General features: G+C 37.8%; 1 protein-coding gene across 2 annotated transcripts in view; it reads left to right on the forward strand.

Moving 5' to 3' along the window:
• Positions 1–4,001: 4,001 nt before the first annotated feature.
• The window catches only part of MED23 (mediator complex subunit 23), a 41,793-nt gene continuing 29,026 nt past the window's right edge, over positions 4,002–16,768 (forward strand). Inside the window, exons 1-11 of one of the 2 annotated variants that reach the window (XM_033235446.1) lie at positions 4,002–4,245; positions 4,591–4,622; positions 4,780–4,867; positions 6,936–7,060; positions 8,463–8,574; positions 9,933–10,031; positions 11,140–11,241; positions 11,992–12,061; positions 13,391–13,503; positions 15,864–15,959; positions 16,528–16,545. In XM_033235446.1, coding sequence (XP_033091337.1) covers positions 4,207–4,245; positions 4,591–4,622; positions 4,780–4,867; positions 6,936–7,060; positions 8,463–8,574; positions 9,933–10,031; positions 11,140–11,241; positions 11,992–12,061; positions 13,391–13,503; positions 15,864–15,959; positions 16,528–16,545 — 894 coding nt within the window. In that variant the 5' untranslated portion in view covers positions 4,002–4,206. The remainder of the gene's footprint in view (positions 4,246–4,590; positions 4,623–4,779; positions 4,868–6,935; positions 7,061–8,462; positions 8,575–9,932; positions 10,032–11,139; positions 11,242–11,991; positions 12,062–13,390; positions 13,504–15,863; positions 15,960–16,527; positions 16,546–16,768) is intronic. The other variant, XM_033235445.1, reaches the window with a different exon arrangement.

Consider the following 16,768-nt stretch of genomic DNA (forward strand, 5'->3'; position numbering starts at 1 on the left):
GTCCCGGCTACTCAGGAGGCTGAGGTGGGAGGATGTGGTCAGGATTGCTTGAGCCCAGGGGTTTGGGGCTGTAGTAAGCTATGATGGCACCACTGCATTCCAGCATGAGCAGCAGAGTAAGACCACCATCTAAAAAAAGAAAAAGAAAAACTTAATCCTAACAGTTCACCTGATCAATGGACACAAGCCAAAACCACACCTTCCATGCAGCTTAGACTTTGGAATAGACTGCCTGTGTCACTTAGATCTGAACCTACACTTTCTAAGTTAACTGGACCTTGAAACCTTGCCTATTCTTTTCTTCTTTAACTTCAGAAAAATCTGTACCTTCTTTTCTTTTCTTCTTCAACTTCAGAACAACCTGTACCTTCTTGGTTCCGAAAACTTTACTCTGAACATTTTAATGCTTAATGGCCCAGAACACTTGCATTCTGAGAGGCAGCTACCATTAAGTCACCCATCAATGTAAACCATAAACATTCCTCATGTTACAGAAGGTCCCAATGTCCACAGAATTCTGGCAACAAATGGGTTGTTGTCTCAGAAAAGCCCTAGGGGCCTGCCAACATCTACTTCCTTAAGTCTCAGGAACCTGCCCTTCCTGGTTCCAGTGCTAGAGCTTGGGTGATAGGTGGACAAGCTAGACTGGGAGAGCCCAGAGAAACTAATCACACTGAGGAGGGTGGTGGAGGTGAGGTGGATGCTAGGCTCAGGTCCAACAGCAAAAGGAAGAAGGAGTCCACAAAGGAAGGGAGACCTCACATAATAACATAATGCCAGAGATAGATGGGCAGGTGACTAACTTCAGGGAGGGCCAGTCATGAGGAAAAAGCAGAAAAACCTACAAGGAGATTGACAAGCACACAAAGTAATCAGAAAGCTAAACAGGTAGGCAGTTGGTACGGGAAGGACAGAAGCTAATCCTCAGCAAGTGGAGATCCAACATTGAAGCTGAATTGAGAACTGGCTGTCTTGGTGAGACTGATGTCAGCAGTGCCAAACCAGGTCTGAGAGGGAATGGTATACACTGGGAGACAAAACAAACACCTCAGCAGGGAATAGAGAGTCCAGCTCTCATCCTCCAAACAATGACTATGGCAAAGTAGAATCAATGGTCACAGTTTGATACCACTGTTTGCCAGTACCTACGTGTGTGAAAAGATATTTTCTGACTAAATAAGTAAAAATCTCATTATTGATTAGCACAATGAACATCTATAATCAATTTGGAGACGAGGAACCTGATGTGATGACTCCTGTGGTGTAGTAATTGTTTTCTACTGAATGATCAGCATTCCTAAGGCTGTCTCTGGTTCCTGGAAGACTGTTTCTCTTACTTTGTCTCAAGTACAGACATCTTCCCTAGTAGTGTTAGATTTCTAGGAGCCCTCTCTTGTTCATTTTGAAACTCAGAAATAATTTGATTTCCAAACATTTGGGACAAATGGAGCCAGGTTTTCATAGGCTCTTCTCATTTGTAGTGTACCCATGAGGGCCTCATTTATGAGTCAGATTCTAGAGATGTCTCCAGAAGAGACATTATAAAACAACCATGCTGCCTGGGCTCTCTGAGGTAGAGCTCAGTGTCACAGTGCTCCCACAGTGCCCGTCCATGAAGCAGAAGGTACAGGCCATGTCCTGTTTACATCTCTGAAACCTGGCATGAACCAAGCTATTTTCCCAAACCTTTAAACTCCTCTCTGCCATGTCAGCTCCGTGGTGGTAGGAACTAGGTCGGTTAGGGCTTGCAGTCTTGTTTTAGTGTCTAGCACAGTGGCCAACACCTAGAATACATTCAATGAACACTTGCTGAATAAATTTTGTAACAGTTTCAGAAATAACATTAGAAGTCTAAGCTACCACATACATAAATGTCCAGTGAACCCAATTGTTATAAATTATAATTACTAGGTATGACTCTTTAGGTGTTCCAAATCTTTCTCTACATCCAGCATTCCAGAAATAGCTATTACCTCAAAGGAAGTCTTGCCCATAAAATAAAGGCACTTCGGTTGTTTTTATTCTACCCAAAGTAATGAAAAATGACTTGAGTACCACCAAGTATCAGACTTTATGCCAGGTGTTAAGAAAGGCAGGCATGTTTCATTTCTGTATCTACTCTGAAAAGCTTTAGTCGAGTTGAAGAAGTAGACATTTTAAATGGTAATCTAGTGTAATCTGTGCAATACTAGTGGTGCTAATAAAGTGCCGGGGAAAGAGGAAGAAATACACATTTTTCTACAGAAAGGGATTTAGAAAGATACCTATGTGAGTTTGGTCAGACTGCTGTGAATAGCATACTATAAACTGGGGTGATTCGAGTCTGAGCAAACTGTAATCTGAGAACTTGGGCTTCTTGTTTCATTTGGCTGCAAGACAGTTGGCAGCCAGTCAGAACTTTACCCACTTGTAAGAGATTAGATGTATCTTCCTTGATGATTCAGACCAACGTAAGAGGAAAGACCTAATGATACCAACTTTGGGGATTCTCCAAGAAACAATGCCCCCAGACCACACTATAATGATGCTTAAAGTTGATAAGCCCTGCCCAGTTGCTTAGAGTTTCCAGTTGGCTCTTTAGTCCCCCACTCTAAATCATGATAGGACAAGGATGGAACAAGAAGCCTGAATTCTCAGCTTTCAGTTTGCTCAGACTCAAATTACCCCCCAGTTTATAGTATGCTATTCGCAGCAGTCTAAGCAAACCTACGTAGGTATCTTTCTAAATCCCTTTCTGTAGAAAAATTTGTATTTCCTCCTTTTCCCCCGGCACGTTATTAGCACCACTAGTATTGCACATATCACACTATATTACGGTTTAAAATATCTACTTCTTCAACTAAACTAAGGCTCTTTAGAGTAGCTACATGGGCCCTAACCTGACTGGTGTCCTACTAGGAAGAGAAAATTAGGACACATCCATGTACAAAGGAAAGGCCACGTGAAGACACAAGGAGAAGAAGGTCATCTACAAGCCAAGGACAGAGGGCTCTATAGAAAGTAACCCTACTAACCTCAACCTCAGACTTCTAGCCTCCAGAATTACAAGAAAAGAAATTTCTGTTGTTTAAGCCACCCAGTCTGTGGCATTTTGTTATAGCAACCCTAGCAAACAATATACGAAGCCTAACTCTTCAAGTTTTTCTCCAGCAGGGAATCTGAATTCTTTCTTTTCAGCTTTTAGTAGCTATTGTGTGGGCAACGATGGTTGCATGTGCATGTTAAAGTTGTTAGAAAACTAAATTTATGCCAGGTCAGAGACTTGTATAACAAAACCATGAATGGGGAGTGTCATCAGCTCATCACTTAGCAGCTACAAAGGAGTAGTTCATGCTTAGCAGTTTGTGGCATTTCACAACCCTCGAAGAAGTGAAAGGGCCTTTGGATGTCTATGACTCTCATCAACAATTTTCTTTTTGAGGTAAAGAAAGCTGATCATTCAAAAGGCATAACAGATGTTTTAGGGGTTGGTGATGACGGTGGCATATGAAGAAAAACACGTATTCTCAACAATATAATAGCCAATAGAATCCAGCAATACATTTAAAAGGATAATATATTATGACCAAGTAGCATTTATATCATAGAAGCAAAATTGGTTTGGCATTCAAAAGTCAATCAATCACATTTGCACTGAGGTTATCATAGCTGAGAAGACACCGTTTCTGTGGCTTCAGCTCCTGGCTGCAGGCCGCTGATGGAGGTCCAGAAGGTCAGCTACTCACAGACATCAGCTGCGGCTCCAGCATTTTCCGCAGGCTGCAGCCTCTGGGTTCCAAGCTTTTCATTTCCCAGTCTGCAAACGGGTTAGTCCCGAGCAGGAAGCAACTCGTTCTCCAGCCGGGAGGTGGCGGCCTGCGGTCCACGACGCCTCCGGGGTCCTTGGGCTCAAGGTTCCGTTTGGGGGCGCTCTCGTCCGGCTTGCGGGCTGCCCTTCTCCACAGACGGAACCGTCTGGCGGCGCCGCTGGTTTCTGCGGGGTTTGCAAACAGCGCGTACCGGGCCCTTCCGGTCTTCCGTACAGGTTCCTCCAGTTGGCTGGGCTGCGGAGGGAACGCTCCCGGTAAAGCACTGGGTGAGGGAAGCGACGCCAGAGAGCTACGGTTTCCTCCGGAGGTCTCCGCCCCTCTGCCCCATATATTCCCGGAGCGCGGGTCTGACCCGGGCCTTGCCGGGCACCCCGGAAAGGCGGGGGTAATAGTACAGATGGAGACGCAACTGCAGAGCATTTTCGAAGAGGTGGTGGTGAGTGCAGCTGCCGGCCACCCAGGACTACGACTCGGGGACTGGTAGACGCGGGGGCAGCAGACCAAGGAAGCTGGCCTGGGCAACCTCGTCTCACGCTTCCCTTTTTATTCTCTTGTTTTGACACTGAGGTTGTATGCGGGGAGGTTTAGTGATTCTCAAACTGCTGTCAAGTTCGTTGTATCCTTTGAAATCGATACAGTGACGGGCCAGATAGGTATTGATAGTTTCGGAGCTGATTAAGGTGACTTGTCCCGTGTTACATTGTAATACTTGGCTAAGGGAGGCGCCTTTTTAAAATTAACATTGTTTACATTTTTTTTTTTTTTTTTTTTTTTTTTACAGAAAACGGAAGTTATAGAAGAGGCTTTTCCTGGGTGAGTGTATGCGTGGCGGATTTTTGTGTTTTCATGTGATTGTATCTGTCAGATTTTACTTAGTTTCGTGTTGGAAGGTTCTAAGATCCACTATTCTGATTGTGTGTAATTACCTTTTTAAAACGAATGACAAATAATGTAATTTTTATTTTTTTAGCATGTTTATGGATACTCCTGAAGATGAGAAAACAAAACTAATTAGCTGTTTGGGTGCCTTCAGACAGTTTTGGGGTGGTCTTTCTCAGGTGAGCACTTCATTTTTAATACATTCAGCTGATGATTTTTGGCCTCTTCTTTTTTTTTTTTCCTTTAGCATTTACTTTGATGTTGCTCTTAAGATCTTCCTGAGAAGGAAGAAATAAAATTGTCATCATTTTTTATTCTGGCTTACGTTTGTTTTAATTTGTATATTTCAGTGGAAAACGTATATTGAGAAGTCAAGTTGATACTGCACAGTGTGCAATGTTAACAAAAAAAAAACTCTATGTTAGACTAATTAAGATCATTTTCATCCTATTCAGATTTATTTGGTACACTTGAAAACAGATGTTTGTTAAGCTTTACTTGTCAAGGATACACATTCCATTTGTTTTACTTAATAAAGGGATTGGCACAGCATTGATACAAAGATGCTATAATAGGAATACCAAGATTCTATAATAACGATAGGAAGATATTATAGTAAAAATGAGGAAACAAACTGTAAAAGTAACAAAGAACAGCTACCAGAAAATGTATCCGTGAAAAAGACAAAATGTGTCATCCTCAAAGAGCTCACATTCCAGTAGTGCCTTACCTTCTCATGGTGTATTATTGGTAGGGAAATGAGAACTGTGTGTCAGCCACTGGTGATAAGATTTGCCACTCCAGACATGGATCATATAATGCTAATACAGCCATGTTTTAACCTTTTGTTTAATTGTTTTCCAATAGGTAATACATTCATATGGTTCAAAATGCACAGGTATAAAAAGGGTGGATTCAATAACTAGTCTCTTTCTCTTCTCTTACCTGTTCTTTTTTCTGTCTGTAGCCAATATCCTCAAGTTATGTTTTCTCCTAGAAGTATTTTATGCGTATAGAAACATTTTTATAGCATGATCATATACCATGTACACTGTTAATTAATTAGCACTTTTTTTCTCCTAATAATAATCTAAAGGTAATTCCCTATCAGTTCAAGAGTTACTTGTTCCTTCCTTTCTTACTTGTTTTTTAAATAGCAATGTAATATTCCATTGTATGGCTGTACCTTCCTCCTTTTAACCAATCTTCTACTGACTCTTAAGTTTCTTCTTAACTTTTTCTCATTTAACCAGTGCTGTGATGAATAATATTATGCCTGAAAAATAGGATAAATTCCTAGAAATAGTATTGCTGAGTCAAAAGCCTTACTGGTTTGTAAGTTTTATAGAAATTATTAAATTTTCCAGAAGGGTTATACTAGTTTATACTTCCACCAGCAGTGTTTGAGAGTATCTTTTTATTATAACCTCACAATAGAATGTTACGCTTTTTGATCTTTGCTGATCAAAAACATGAGAAATTTTATCTCAGTATAATTTTATTTTGCATTTCTCGTGATGTTGAACATCTTTCCAAAATTTTTTTAAAAAATTCATTCAACACTTTATGAATTATGATGTGGCCCTCTAATGGAGAAACCAGGAAGAAAATAGGTATTTCCAAATCATTGTCGTATGTGCCACGATAGAAGTATGTATGAGAACAGTGGTCATAGAGAGAAGCAGAACATTATAGGCTCTTTTTGGAGATATCCTAGAAGATAAACTTTGATACAGCACAACGTTTGACCTCATATTTAAAGTTTTGCAAGTCTAGAAATGTGACATGTCATTAGATTCATAGTGGGCTCTTTAGGCTCTTAGGGATTAGATTCACACCTAATTCTCATAAGGCTGATACATACTGATCCATAATGACTTTTACCCCCGGTGACAGTAATATTTGTATATGCCATAAAGGGCAATGTTTACAATGCCTTACAATGATCTGTGTTAAGAGTTTTCTATTGACCATTGATATGTTAGTTAATTAATTAATACTTTTGAAGGTCCCATATAATAAAAAGGTAGCATTTTATCTATATAATTGCAAAATTTTAAGCTTAATGTGACAAATACTAAATTGGAACATTTTAATTTTGCTTTTTTAAAAAATTATTTTCATCCACAGATGCTCATAGTGAAGTATTTCATTCATAGTATTGGTATACTTCCAGTTGTAGTATTAGCTATTTGTTATAAAAATGTAACTTTAGACCCCAAATAAAATCATTCTCTAATTTTCCAGGAGTCTCATGAACAGTGTATCCAGTGGATTGTTAAGTTTATTCATGGTCAGCATAGTCCTAAAAGAATTTCTTTTCTTTATGACTGCTTAGCAATGGCAGTTGAGACTGGTCTCCTTCCACCCAGGTACGTTTAGTGGGTATGAGCAATCTGAATAATTTTCTTTTCTATATGTGATTGGAAATTGGTTGAGGTTGTTGTGAAAAGATAAGAGAATGAAGAAGAAAGTGAGGTTCATCAAGTAATCCTTTATATAATACCTCAGGTTTTAGTTTTTAGGAGTCATAGTCTTTGAATTATATAATGCTTGTAGGCTCAAAACCAGATGTTTCTGCCCAGGGGCTGAGATTAATCTCTTTGATTAGTTTGTAACACTTTACTTTTGCTGCATAACCTCAACACCTCATGGCTTAAAACAATAATACTCAGGTTTTAAAATTATTCATGGTTTTGTGGTTGACTGGGCTTAGGAGGCACTTTTTCCTCAAGGTCTTAATGATTAATGATCGATGTAGCTGGGGCTGGAGCATGGCAAAAGCTTCCCCACTCAGATATCTGTTGATTGGTTCCTGGCTGTCATCTGAAACCTCAGCTGGGATTATTAGCCAGAACCTCCACAGGCCCTCGCCTTGTGGCCTGAACTTTCTCACCTCATGGTGGAGCCTAACAGCAAATGTGCAAAAGAGGGCTAGACAGAAATTGTGTCACCTTGTCTTGGAAGTCATACTGCATCCTTTCGGCCATAGTCTTAGGTCTGCCCACATCTAAGGAGTGAGAACATAGACTTTCCCCCTACCTCTCCTTGGGAGAAATGTCAGTGTCACATTTCAGAAGAAGATGTGGCATCAAAAATCTTGTTGCCACCCTCTTGGAAAAATGCAGTGTACCGCAAGGTGATAGATGGTAAACACGTAACCGAAAGCTCCAGATACACTTCTTTCTAATAAAATATAACATAGTGAATATTATTTCATTCTTACTTTGTTTTTGATCTTTCATACAAGTAAAGAATGTAAAATGCTACACATATTTATAAGTGTGCTTAGTAATAATGCACTTTTATGAAAGATATTTGAGAGGATAAATATAATACAGTCCATAGACTATGGCTGTATTAGTCTGTCTCATGCTGCTAACAGAGACATACCTGAGACTAGGAAATTTATAAAGGAAAGAAGTTTAATTGACTCACAGTTCGGCATGGCTAGGGAGGCCTCGGGAAACTTAGAATCGTGGCAAAAGGCACCTCATCACACAGGGTGGTGGGAGAGAGAATGAGTGCCCAACGAAGGGGGAATCCCCATGTAAAACCGTTAGATCTTGTGAGAACTAACTCACTATCATGAGAACAGGATGGGGAAAACTGTCCCCCATGATTTAAGTGGTTTTACTCATGACACATGGAGATTATGGGAACTACAATTCAAGATGAGATTTGTGTGAGTACACAGCCAAACCATATCGGTGGCTATTAGAGAACTTGGAAATTTCTGTCTTATAACTGGAATGGCTGTTTCTTTTTTTATAGGCTGGTTTGTGAATCCCTGATAAACTCTGACACTCTTGAGTGGGAAAGAACACAGCTTTGGGCCTTAACATTTAAACTGGTTCGGAAAATAATTGGGGGAGTGGATTACAAGGTATATTTTTCTCATTATAAAAAGTTATTGCTTTCAGATATAATTGATTTTTCGGTGTGCATATCCTATTTTCAGGTGAGAGAAATGATGTGGAAGCATTTACAAAATCTGTCTGTTTCTTGTGGTATATTTCCTGAAGAGATTTAAAATTACTCAATTGTTCCCATGGCTCCTCTACTCCCCTCCCAACATTCTTATAAATACAGGTAGCTGATACATTTTTATGAAGAGTAGGGAAGTCACAAAGCAGAATCCATGTTCCTTCATGCTGCAAGTGTTATGATCCCTTCAAATGAAAGCACAGAGCAGGGGTGTGTGGAACTGAGAAGGGATGGTAGGCATCACTGATGAAGGGAGCAAGACCTGCTTCACCTCCCTTGGACGTGAGTCTTACCTCAACTAATATCTTCAGCACTTTGGGCTCTTGACCAAAAACAACATACACTCTCTAATTTTGTCTCATAAAATGGCTTAGGGACTCTGTATCTTTAGGAGAGTTTTGTTATTGTCCTTTTCCCAAGAACTACTAGTGTCTGACCCTGTGCTTTATTTCTGCATTTTCTCTAATCTGAAATGACTTACCAGATAATGACCTAACAGATAATTATTAGTTTAAATCATGATTTATCACACAGTTAACTCTAAGAAGCTTTTGATAATTATTTTCTCTTTACTCGCACTTATGCAATTTTTGCCTTCTTATTTGTATGGTACTTCATAATTGTTCTTTTATGTAAATGTTCTGTCTTTTACAAGCTTGGTTACCTAGTTCATCGTCAATAAATGCATGTTGAATGAAATTTCTTCTTTATATATCAGATAATGTAACTGGTATTAGATATGTGGAAATGATTAACAGAATAGCCTTGGATATCCTTGAAAGATTAAAGTATGTGATGGATGAGAAGGGAGAATAGGCCAGTCACAGTGTCTCACACCTATAATCCCAGCACAAAAGGGAGTGAGCAGAAAGAGTCATCTACCAAAAAGTTTAATACTGTTACTCAAGTTTTCAGTGCTTTCAAGTCTTGTTAAAATGTATTTCTGTCTGTATGTATAAATTAAGGTGTTTGACCCTTGTAACAGTGGAAACCCTTCTATTGTTATGAGGGCCAAAAAGGCTTGGCAAACCATATAATGACTTTTTTTGCTCGTTGTATTGTAAGACAGTCTTTAGAATTCTGTTTTGGAACATGACTCTTCTCTTGAGTTAATGTTAAGGACGTAGATAGTAACTAGGATTCAGAAAATTTAAAGGTGTGACCTGGAAGGAATATATAACCCTGAAACCTTTGGATGTTTTAGCTAACACAGTAGACACTACTTAATTTTAACCCATGTCTTTTTTCTTATATCAGGGTGTTCGAGATCTCTTAAAAGTGATTTTGGAGAAGATTTTGACAATTCCCAATACAGTGAGCTCTGCTGTTGTACAGCAGCTTCTGGCAGCAAGAGAGGTAATTTAGACATGTCTGAAATTCATGATCACAACCTCAAAAAAGTCTAGCTTTGTTTAGGTCTGTGCTTTTAATACTTACGGTATTTTGTGAGATGCTCTATTTCTTCTACAAAAAAAAATCACTTCTATTTTAAGAGATGCTAGTTCCCTTATATTTCAAAAGGACATTTTAAATTTTAATTCATGGTTTTAAATTACGAAAACAATGAAATAGAAATTAAAATAGCTTAAACCATTACAAGACCTCAGCATGTGGACCACTTAAAAGATCTTTGTACTTTGTAACTAGTATTGCAAGAATTGTTAAGTTGGTCTGTTGCTCTCCTGTTTAAGTGTGCCAATATTTAAAGCATGTGCAAGGTTATTGACTAACCATTAACAATGTATTCCATTGTTTATTAATCTTTATTTTTAGATATTTTTTGCATATAAATGTATTCTTTTATGCTACAGTTGAAACCCAATAAATCCAATAAATAATATCTCTACATTTTATTTTAATCGACAAGTAGCAATTGTCTGTGTGTGTATATATATATTATACTTATTTTTTTAATGATAACACTTAAAATCTCTCTTAGCAATTTTGAAGTATACATTATATTGTTATTAACCATAGTCACCATAAGGTCCAATAGGTCTCTTGAACTTATTCCTCTTGTCAAACTGAAATTTTGTCCTTTGACCAACATCTCTCCAGAAAGTAACATCTCTACTTTTTAATATCTTTTTTGTTGTCATTATCATTGTTGTATTTAAAAGGCTCACATGGACCAGATTCAGTGGCCCATGTCTGTAATCCCAATGCTTTGGGAGGCCGAGGTGGGAGGCTCATTTAAGCCCATTGTCTTTACAAAAAATTAGAAAGTTAGCCAGGCCTGCTGGCATACACCTGTAGTCCCAGCTACTCTGGAGGCTGAGGTGGGAACACCACTGGAGCCCCAGAGGTCGAGGATGGTAGTGAGCCATGATTGTGCCACTGCACTCAAAGCCTGGGCAACAGAGCAAGACCCTGTCTCAAAAAAAAATAATAATGATAATAAATAAAATAAAAGGCTTATATGTGGGACTAGTCAAGAATGATGTGGCGTTTTTATTTTTCTTAGGTTATAGCATATATCTTGGAAAGAAATGCCTGCTTATTACCAGCCTATTTTGCAGTCACTGAGATCAGGAAACTGTATCCTGAAGGCAAACTTCCACATTGGGTAAATTTTATATTTCCCGAATTTTTAATATAAATTTTCGGCTGGGTTCGGTGGCTCACAGCACTTTGGGAGGCAAAGGTGGGAAGATGATTTGAGGACAAGAGTTCAAGACCAACCTGGGTAACATAACAAGACGCTGTCTCTACAAAACATTAAAAAACACACACACATATTATCCAGGCATAGTAGCACATGCCTATTGCCCCAGCTACTCAGGAGCTGAGGCAGGAGGATTACTTGAAACCAGGAGTTTGAGGCTGCAGTGAGCTGTGATCGTGCCACTATACTCCAGCTTCGGCAACAGAATGAGACCCCGTCTCACACACAGAAAAGGGTATTTTGTCAAAAACAGTTATATTAATCTTATTTTTGTGTGCTTATCCTTTTAATGATGACTTTATCCTTAGATAATATGTATATTTTTAATCATGATGTATTTCTTTCATTTCTCTACATTTCCATTGAGACAATTTATATGCCATGTGATAAAATATGCTCAGCTTCATCAAATAGCTAAGGATATAGTGGTGTGACTTGGTTTAATTCAGGGACAGATGAACTGGTGAGTGATTTTTTTTAGAAGGAAGCAAAAGGGAGCTAACCTTTAAACAATTATCATGTGCCAGGGCATTGTACTAAATCTTTACATATATTATCTCATTTTATGTAAATGTTCACGATATTTCAGGGGCAGTCTCAATTTTCCTTTTGTACTATTTACTTAACTTCCCTCTTTCTTTCTCTCTGCAGTTACTTGGAAACCTAGTATCAGACTTTGTGGATACCTTCAGGCCCACCGCAAGGATAAACTCCATTTGTGGTAGGATTATAATTTTAAATATGCCAAATAGTACCTGATTTTTAGTAATCTAACTATTGAACAAAGCTGAGGGATGGTCTCTTAATATGTGCCTTGGTGGCTTGTCATATTGGTGACTCTCTAAGAGCTTAATATAATGTCTTTCACTTGTTTTCACTTACTTTGTGTGCCAAATACAGGGAGGAAAAAGAAACTCTGGAATGGGTTTAATCTTCATTTAAAACCATTCTAGAAGTGGGTTTCTTGGTGATTAGAAAGACATTTTAATACAGCTAGTAAAGCACCATGGAATTTTTAGGCAGCTGGAAGGCTCAACAGACCTGTCCCTCTGTGGCTACAGAACGTGAAGGTGTCAAGCTCACTCAGCCCATTCTAATTCCCACTTTTGCTCTTCCTTTCATCTAATTTTCCATTTTCCCATGTTTTGTTAGAGTCTCTGAACTTTCTTTTAAAAATAACCATGTGATTTGGCAATTTTTGCAGTGCCCACGTATCCTCTTGAATTATTTCTAGAAATCATGGTGACCTCAGAACTGTGTGGAAATATAGACCATTGTTTATTCAGTGATCAAATATTGAGTTCTTCCTATGAGCCAGGTGCTGTTCTAGATACTGAAAATACAAAAATAATCTAAATAGACACTAGACAGATAATTATCAGATTTCTAGTTTTTGTAATTGAGTGGATATTGATATCATGTAGATATTGATATCATGTAGGTTCTCCAACCTCCAAAGTAGGTTGGAGAAGGATGATAAATTTGAGACATGTTTGAGGTGCTTGTAGGACATCCAAGTGACAATATTTGTTAGGCAGTTGGATGTATGAGCTGATAGTCATATGTGACATGTAAAGCCTCTAGGAATATCCTGCATAAAGTTTAATCATGTTGACACTGAACTAGCGGTCTTAAATTTTTTCCTGTAAAGGCCCATTTAGTAAATATTTTAAGCTTCATAGGCTACAGAATCTGTTCCAAATACTCAGCTCTGCCATTGGACTGCAAAGGCAGTTGTGTTCCAATAAAACTTTACAAAAACAGGTCCCAGGCTGGATTTGGCCCATGGATTATAGTTGGCTGATCTCTGCCCTAGATATTTAGACAAAATGCAACATTTTCAACTTCGGAAAGCCTGTGCAAATTGATCTTCAACTATCGGAACTAAAAATAAAATTCCCAGACTTCAGTCTCATTGAAACATTTTTATAAGCCATTTTTAAACCAAACCAATGCCTATTTCAGCATATATGTTCATTAAATATTTATGAAGTGAATGAAGTACTGCTGTGTTCACATTTACTTAAAAACATTTTTGTGATACGTACAGGTCGCTGTAGTCTTCTGCCAGTTGTAAATAACTCGGGTGCCATTTGTAATTCATGGAAACTGGATCCTGCAACTCTTCGTTTTCCTTTGAAAGGCCTTTTGCCATATGATAAGGTATGGTGCTAAATATAATGACACTTTTAGTCCATCTGACAGTCTTCAACCTAGATTATGTGTGATGCTAAATTGTTGCTTCATAATCTGAAGAAGTAAATATTTAATGAAAGATAGCTTATAGTTTATCATGTTATTCTAGTATCCAAATATACCCTGTGGTTGATGCTATTGTGGGTGTTTATGCTCCAGTGGTCCACCTCTGGCAAGGTATTTGGAGGTGGGAAACTGAAATTTTAAATTGATTCGTTGATTAAGTCCCCACATTTTAAAAGTGGTAGAGCATTTCAATGTGAACTCAGTCTGATTCCAGAATCTACACTCCTAACACCTGTGCTATCAAGTTATTTGTCCTTCCAAATTTGGAAATAGTGTTTTTGTTTACACTTGTAAAACAGTATTTAGAAACTGTCTTCATTCTTCTTAGATTACATTTCTGAACAGAAAATTACGTCATTACAATGATACTTAAGACTAATGTGACTATATTTGAAGTCACATTTCTAAGTTTAACCCTAAAGGGAAGAGGGTATGCTTTTTCAAATCACTGAAATTTTGATGTACCCTTTAAGGGGCACCAGTCCTTCTAAATTGTTGCATTAGTGAGCAGTCTTGCTGACTGGACTGATAATTTTTTGGGCCTAGTTGCTCTTTTTACAACTATATCTGCATGGTCAACTCTTGCTATAAGAACGTCTTCGTAAAACAGTCACTTTAGTTATTCTGTTTTAAAATGCCTCAGGAATTCTTTAAAATTAGCACATTGAAGTGAATGTTTATGTACTCGACCCCTTTCCTAGACATTTTACTGTTAAAATGAAGAAAGAAACAGTAAACAAAGACATTCCGGTAGATGGGGTGACTAGAGAGGGATTACAGGCTGATAGGAATGAATTTAAAAGAAAAAAAAAAAAGAAATTTAATGCCATAACTGTTTCTAAGGTTTTTACATCGTAGTTACAATAGCATAGTCTTTTAAAGATTATCTTAAAAATAGGTATATAAAGTGATTTTTTTTCTTTCTATCTGTCCATCCACCTAAGGGGACATTTAAAAACATCCCCCTAACCTTATGCAGGCTGTACTTGAGGTCTGTAAGAAGAAAAACTTTCATTAACTCTATCAAAATGTTATGTCCCCAGCAACATAGAAATGAAAACGATGTGCTCTAGAAAGCCATTAGATGACTTAGAAACCATCTAGCATCATGGAAGAGTTAAAATAAACTAGAATGAAATCCTTCTAAATTAATCTATTTAATAAACATAAATTAATATTTTTAAATTAATATCTTTTAAGTATGGGCAGGCAAAAATAACAAATATAAATAGGCTTATCGCTGTTTCATCTACTTCTCAAAAAGTTGATACGCTTTAAGCTGAAAAGCTGTCTTTTGAATCCCATTAGGAAAATAGGGAATTGATTGGCCTATATTCAAGACATTGAATAAACATTCAGCCTGTCATTTGGAAAACTCTGAAAAAGATTTTGTTTTTAATGTCACTTTCTAGTATTATTTTTTGTTTGATTATTTGTTTCTTAAATCAGGCTCTCACTCTGTCACCCAGGCTGGAGTATAGTGGCATGATCACAGCTCACCACACCCTCAACCTTTGGGACTCAGGTGACCTTCCCCACCTCAGCCTCCTGAGTAGCTGAGACTACAGGCATATGCCATCATGCCCGGCTAGTTTTTTATATTTTTTTGTAGAGATAGGGTTTTGCCATATTGCCCAGGCTGGCCTCAAACTCATGGGCGCAAGAGATCTTCCCAACTCGGCCTCCCAAAGTGCTAGGATTACAGGCATGAGCCACTATGCCCCGCCTAGTACTATTTATTATAAACTGAATTTGGCTATCAGAAATTATATACTTACATGCCTAGAAAGACTTCTAGAAAATTGACTTGTTAAGTTTTAACAGAAAGGAAGCAAAGATATTATTAATAATGCTTCTTTATGCCTAGGAGACATGATCACCTAGGACAAAATCTATATAAATTGACATTAGTGAGATGCTAAAATTTTAAAAATGTAAACCTTCTGCGTTTTCAGTTAAAGTATAGTGGAAAGTACACTGGGGAAGGGAGATTGGAAGGTCTGGTTCTAGTGTTATCTTTATTGTTACCCTCTGTATGACCTTGGGGCAAGCCGCTTCATCTCAGGTGTCAAATGAGGCAAATGAGGGGTGGGAACAGATGAACTGTAAGCACTAAAATCCTATGATTTTTTTCCCACTAGATACTGCCTACTCTGTGAAGGTAACAAGTGCCTTTAGAGGATTTTTAAATCTCATTTCTAATAATTTGGATTAATGTTGACATTGATCTTGAAGCAATGATTTTCTTATTTTCTTTAAAGGATCTCTTTGAACCACAGACTGCTTTGTTGAGATATGTATTGGAGCAGCCTTATTCCAGGGATATGGTCTGCAATATGCTAGGTTTAAATAAGCAGGTACTGTACTATGCTGGAAACCTAGTAAATTCTGCATAGAATCTGCACTATTCTTTTCTCTTTTCTTTGCTATAGCTAACTGAGCAAAACAGTTAAAGACTACTTAGTGACTTTTAAAAATATACATGGTTTTTTAAACAATATATTATTCCTACCATTTATATATTACTTTAAGAATGTTTAAATTTAAAAAGAAAAAATTTTAAAATTGGTTTATTTTGCATTGCTTTTTTTTCTATAAGGCCAGTTTCAAGTATACCTTTTGCCAGAGAAACCTACACATGACTTAACCATAATTTTTGACTTTTTTTTTTTGTTTGGGTGTCTGTTTTTATATAACCCTTGGTATCTTCAGCGTGGCCTTCTTGCTGACTTTTTTTTTTTTTTTTTTTTTTTTTTTTTTTTTGGTGTGTGTTTGCTTGTTTTTGGTGGTTTAACATGTGGGAGGGTTTGTGCTGACTCTGGGTTCCTTGAGGCTGGCCTCATAGTCACTGTTTTGTCTTTTCTTTTTTTCTTCCTTTATTTTTGTTCTGTCCTGTCTTGTCCTGCCCATCCTCCAATGCTCTAGACCTTGAACATTGCTCAGGTATGTTCACAACCTTACTGTTGTATTGTGACTAACGATACGCTGGCCGCTTTGTAGCCACTGATTCCATTTAGAGAATACGTGTATGGTCGGGGCTTGAAATTGGCAGGACCATGCTGAGACCAAGGCCACTAAAGAACGATTTCTTCTTGGGATATGAGAGTTATTTTTGGTGGATTGTTTTTGTTTTTGTTTTTTTGGTGTTTGTTTTTTTTTAATATAC

The sequence above is a fragment of the Trachypithecus francoisi genome, unplaced genomic scaffold, assembly GCF_009764315.1.
Source record: "Trachypithecus francoisi isolate TF-2019V2 unplaced genomic scaffold, Tfra_2.0 Lachesis_group15, whole genome shotgun sequence".
Classification (NCBI taxonomy): domain Eukaryota; kingdom Metazoa; phylum Chordata; class Mammalia; order Primates; family Cercopithecidae; genus Trachypithecus; species Trachypithecus francoisi.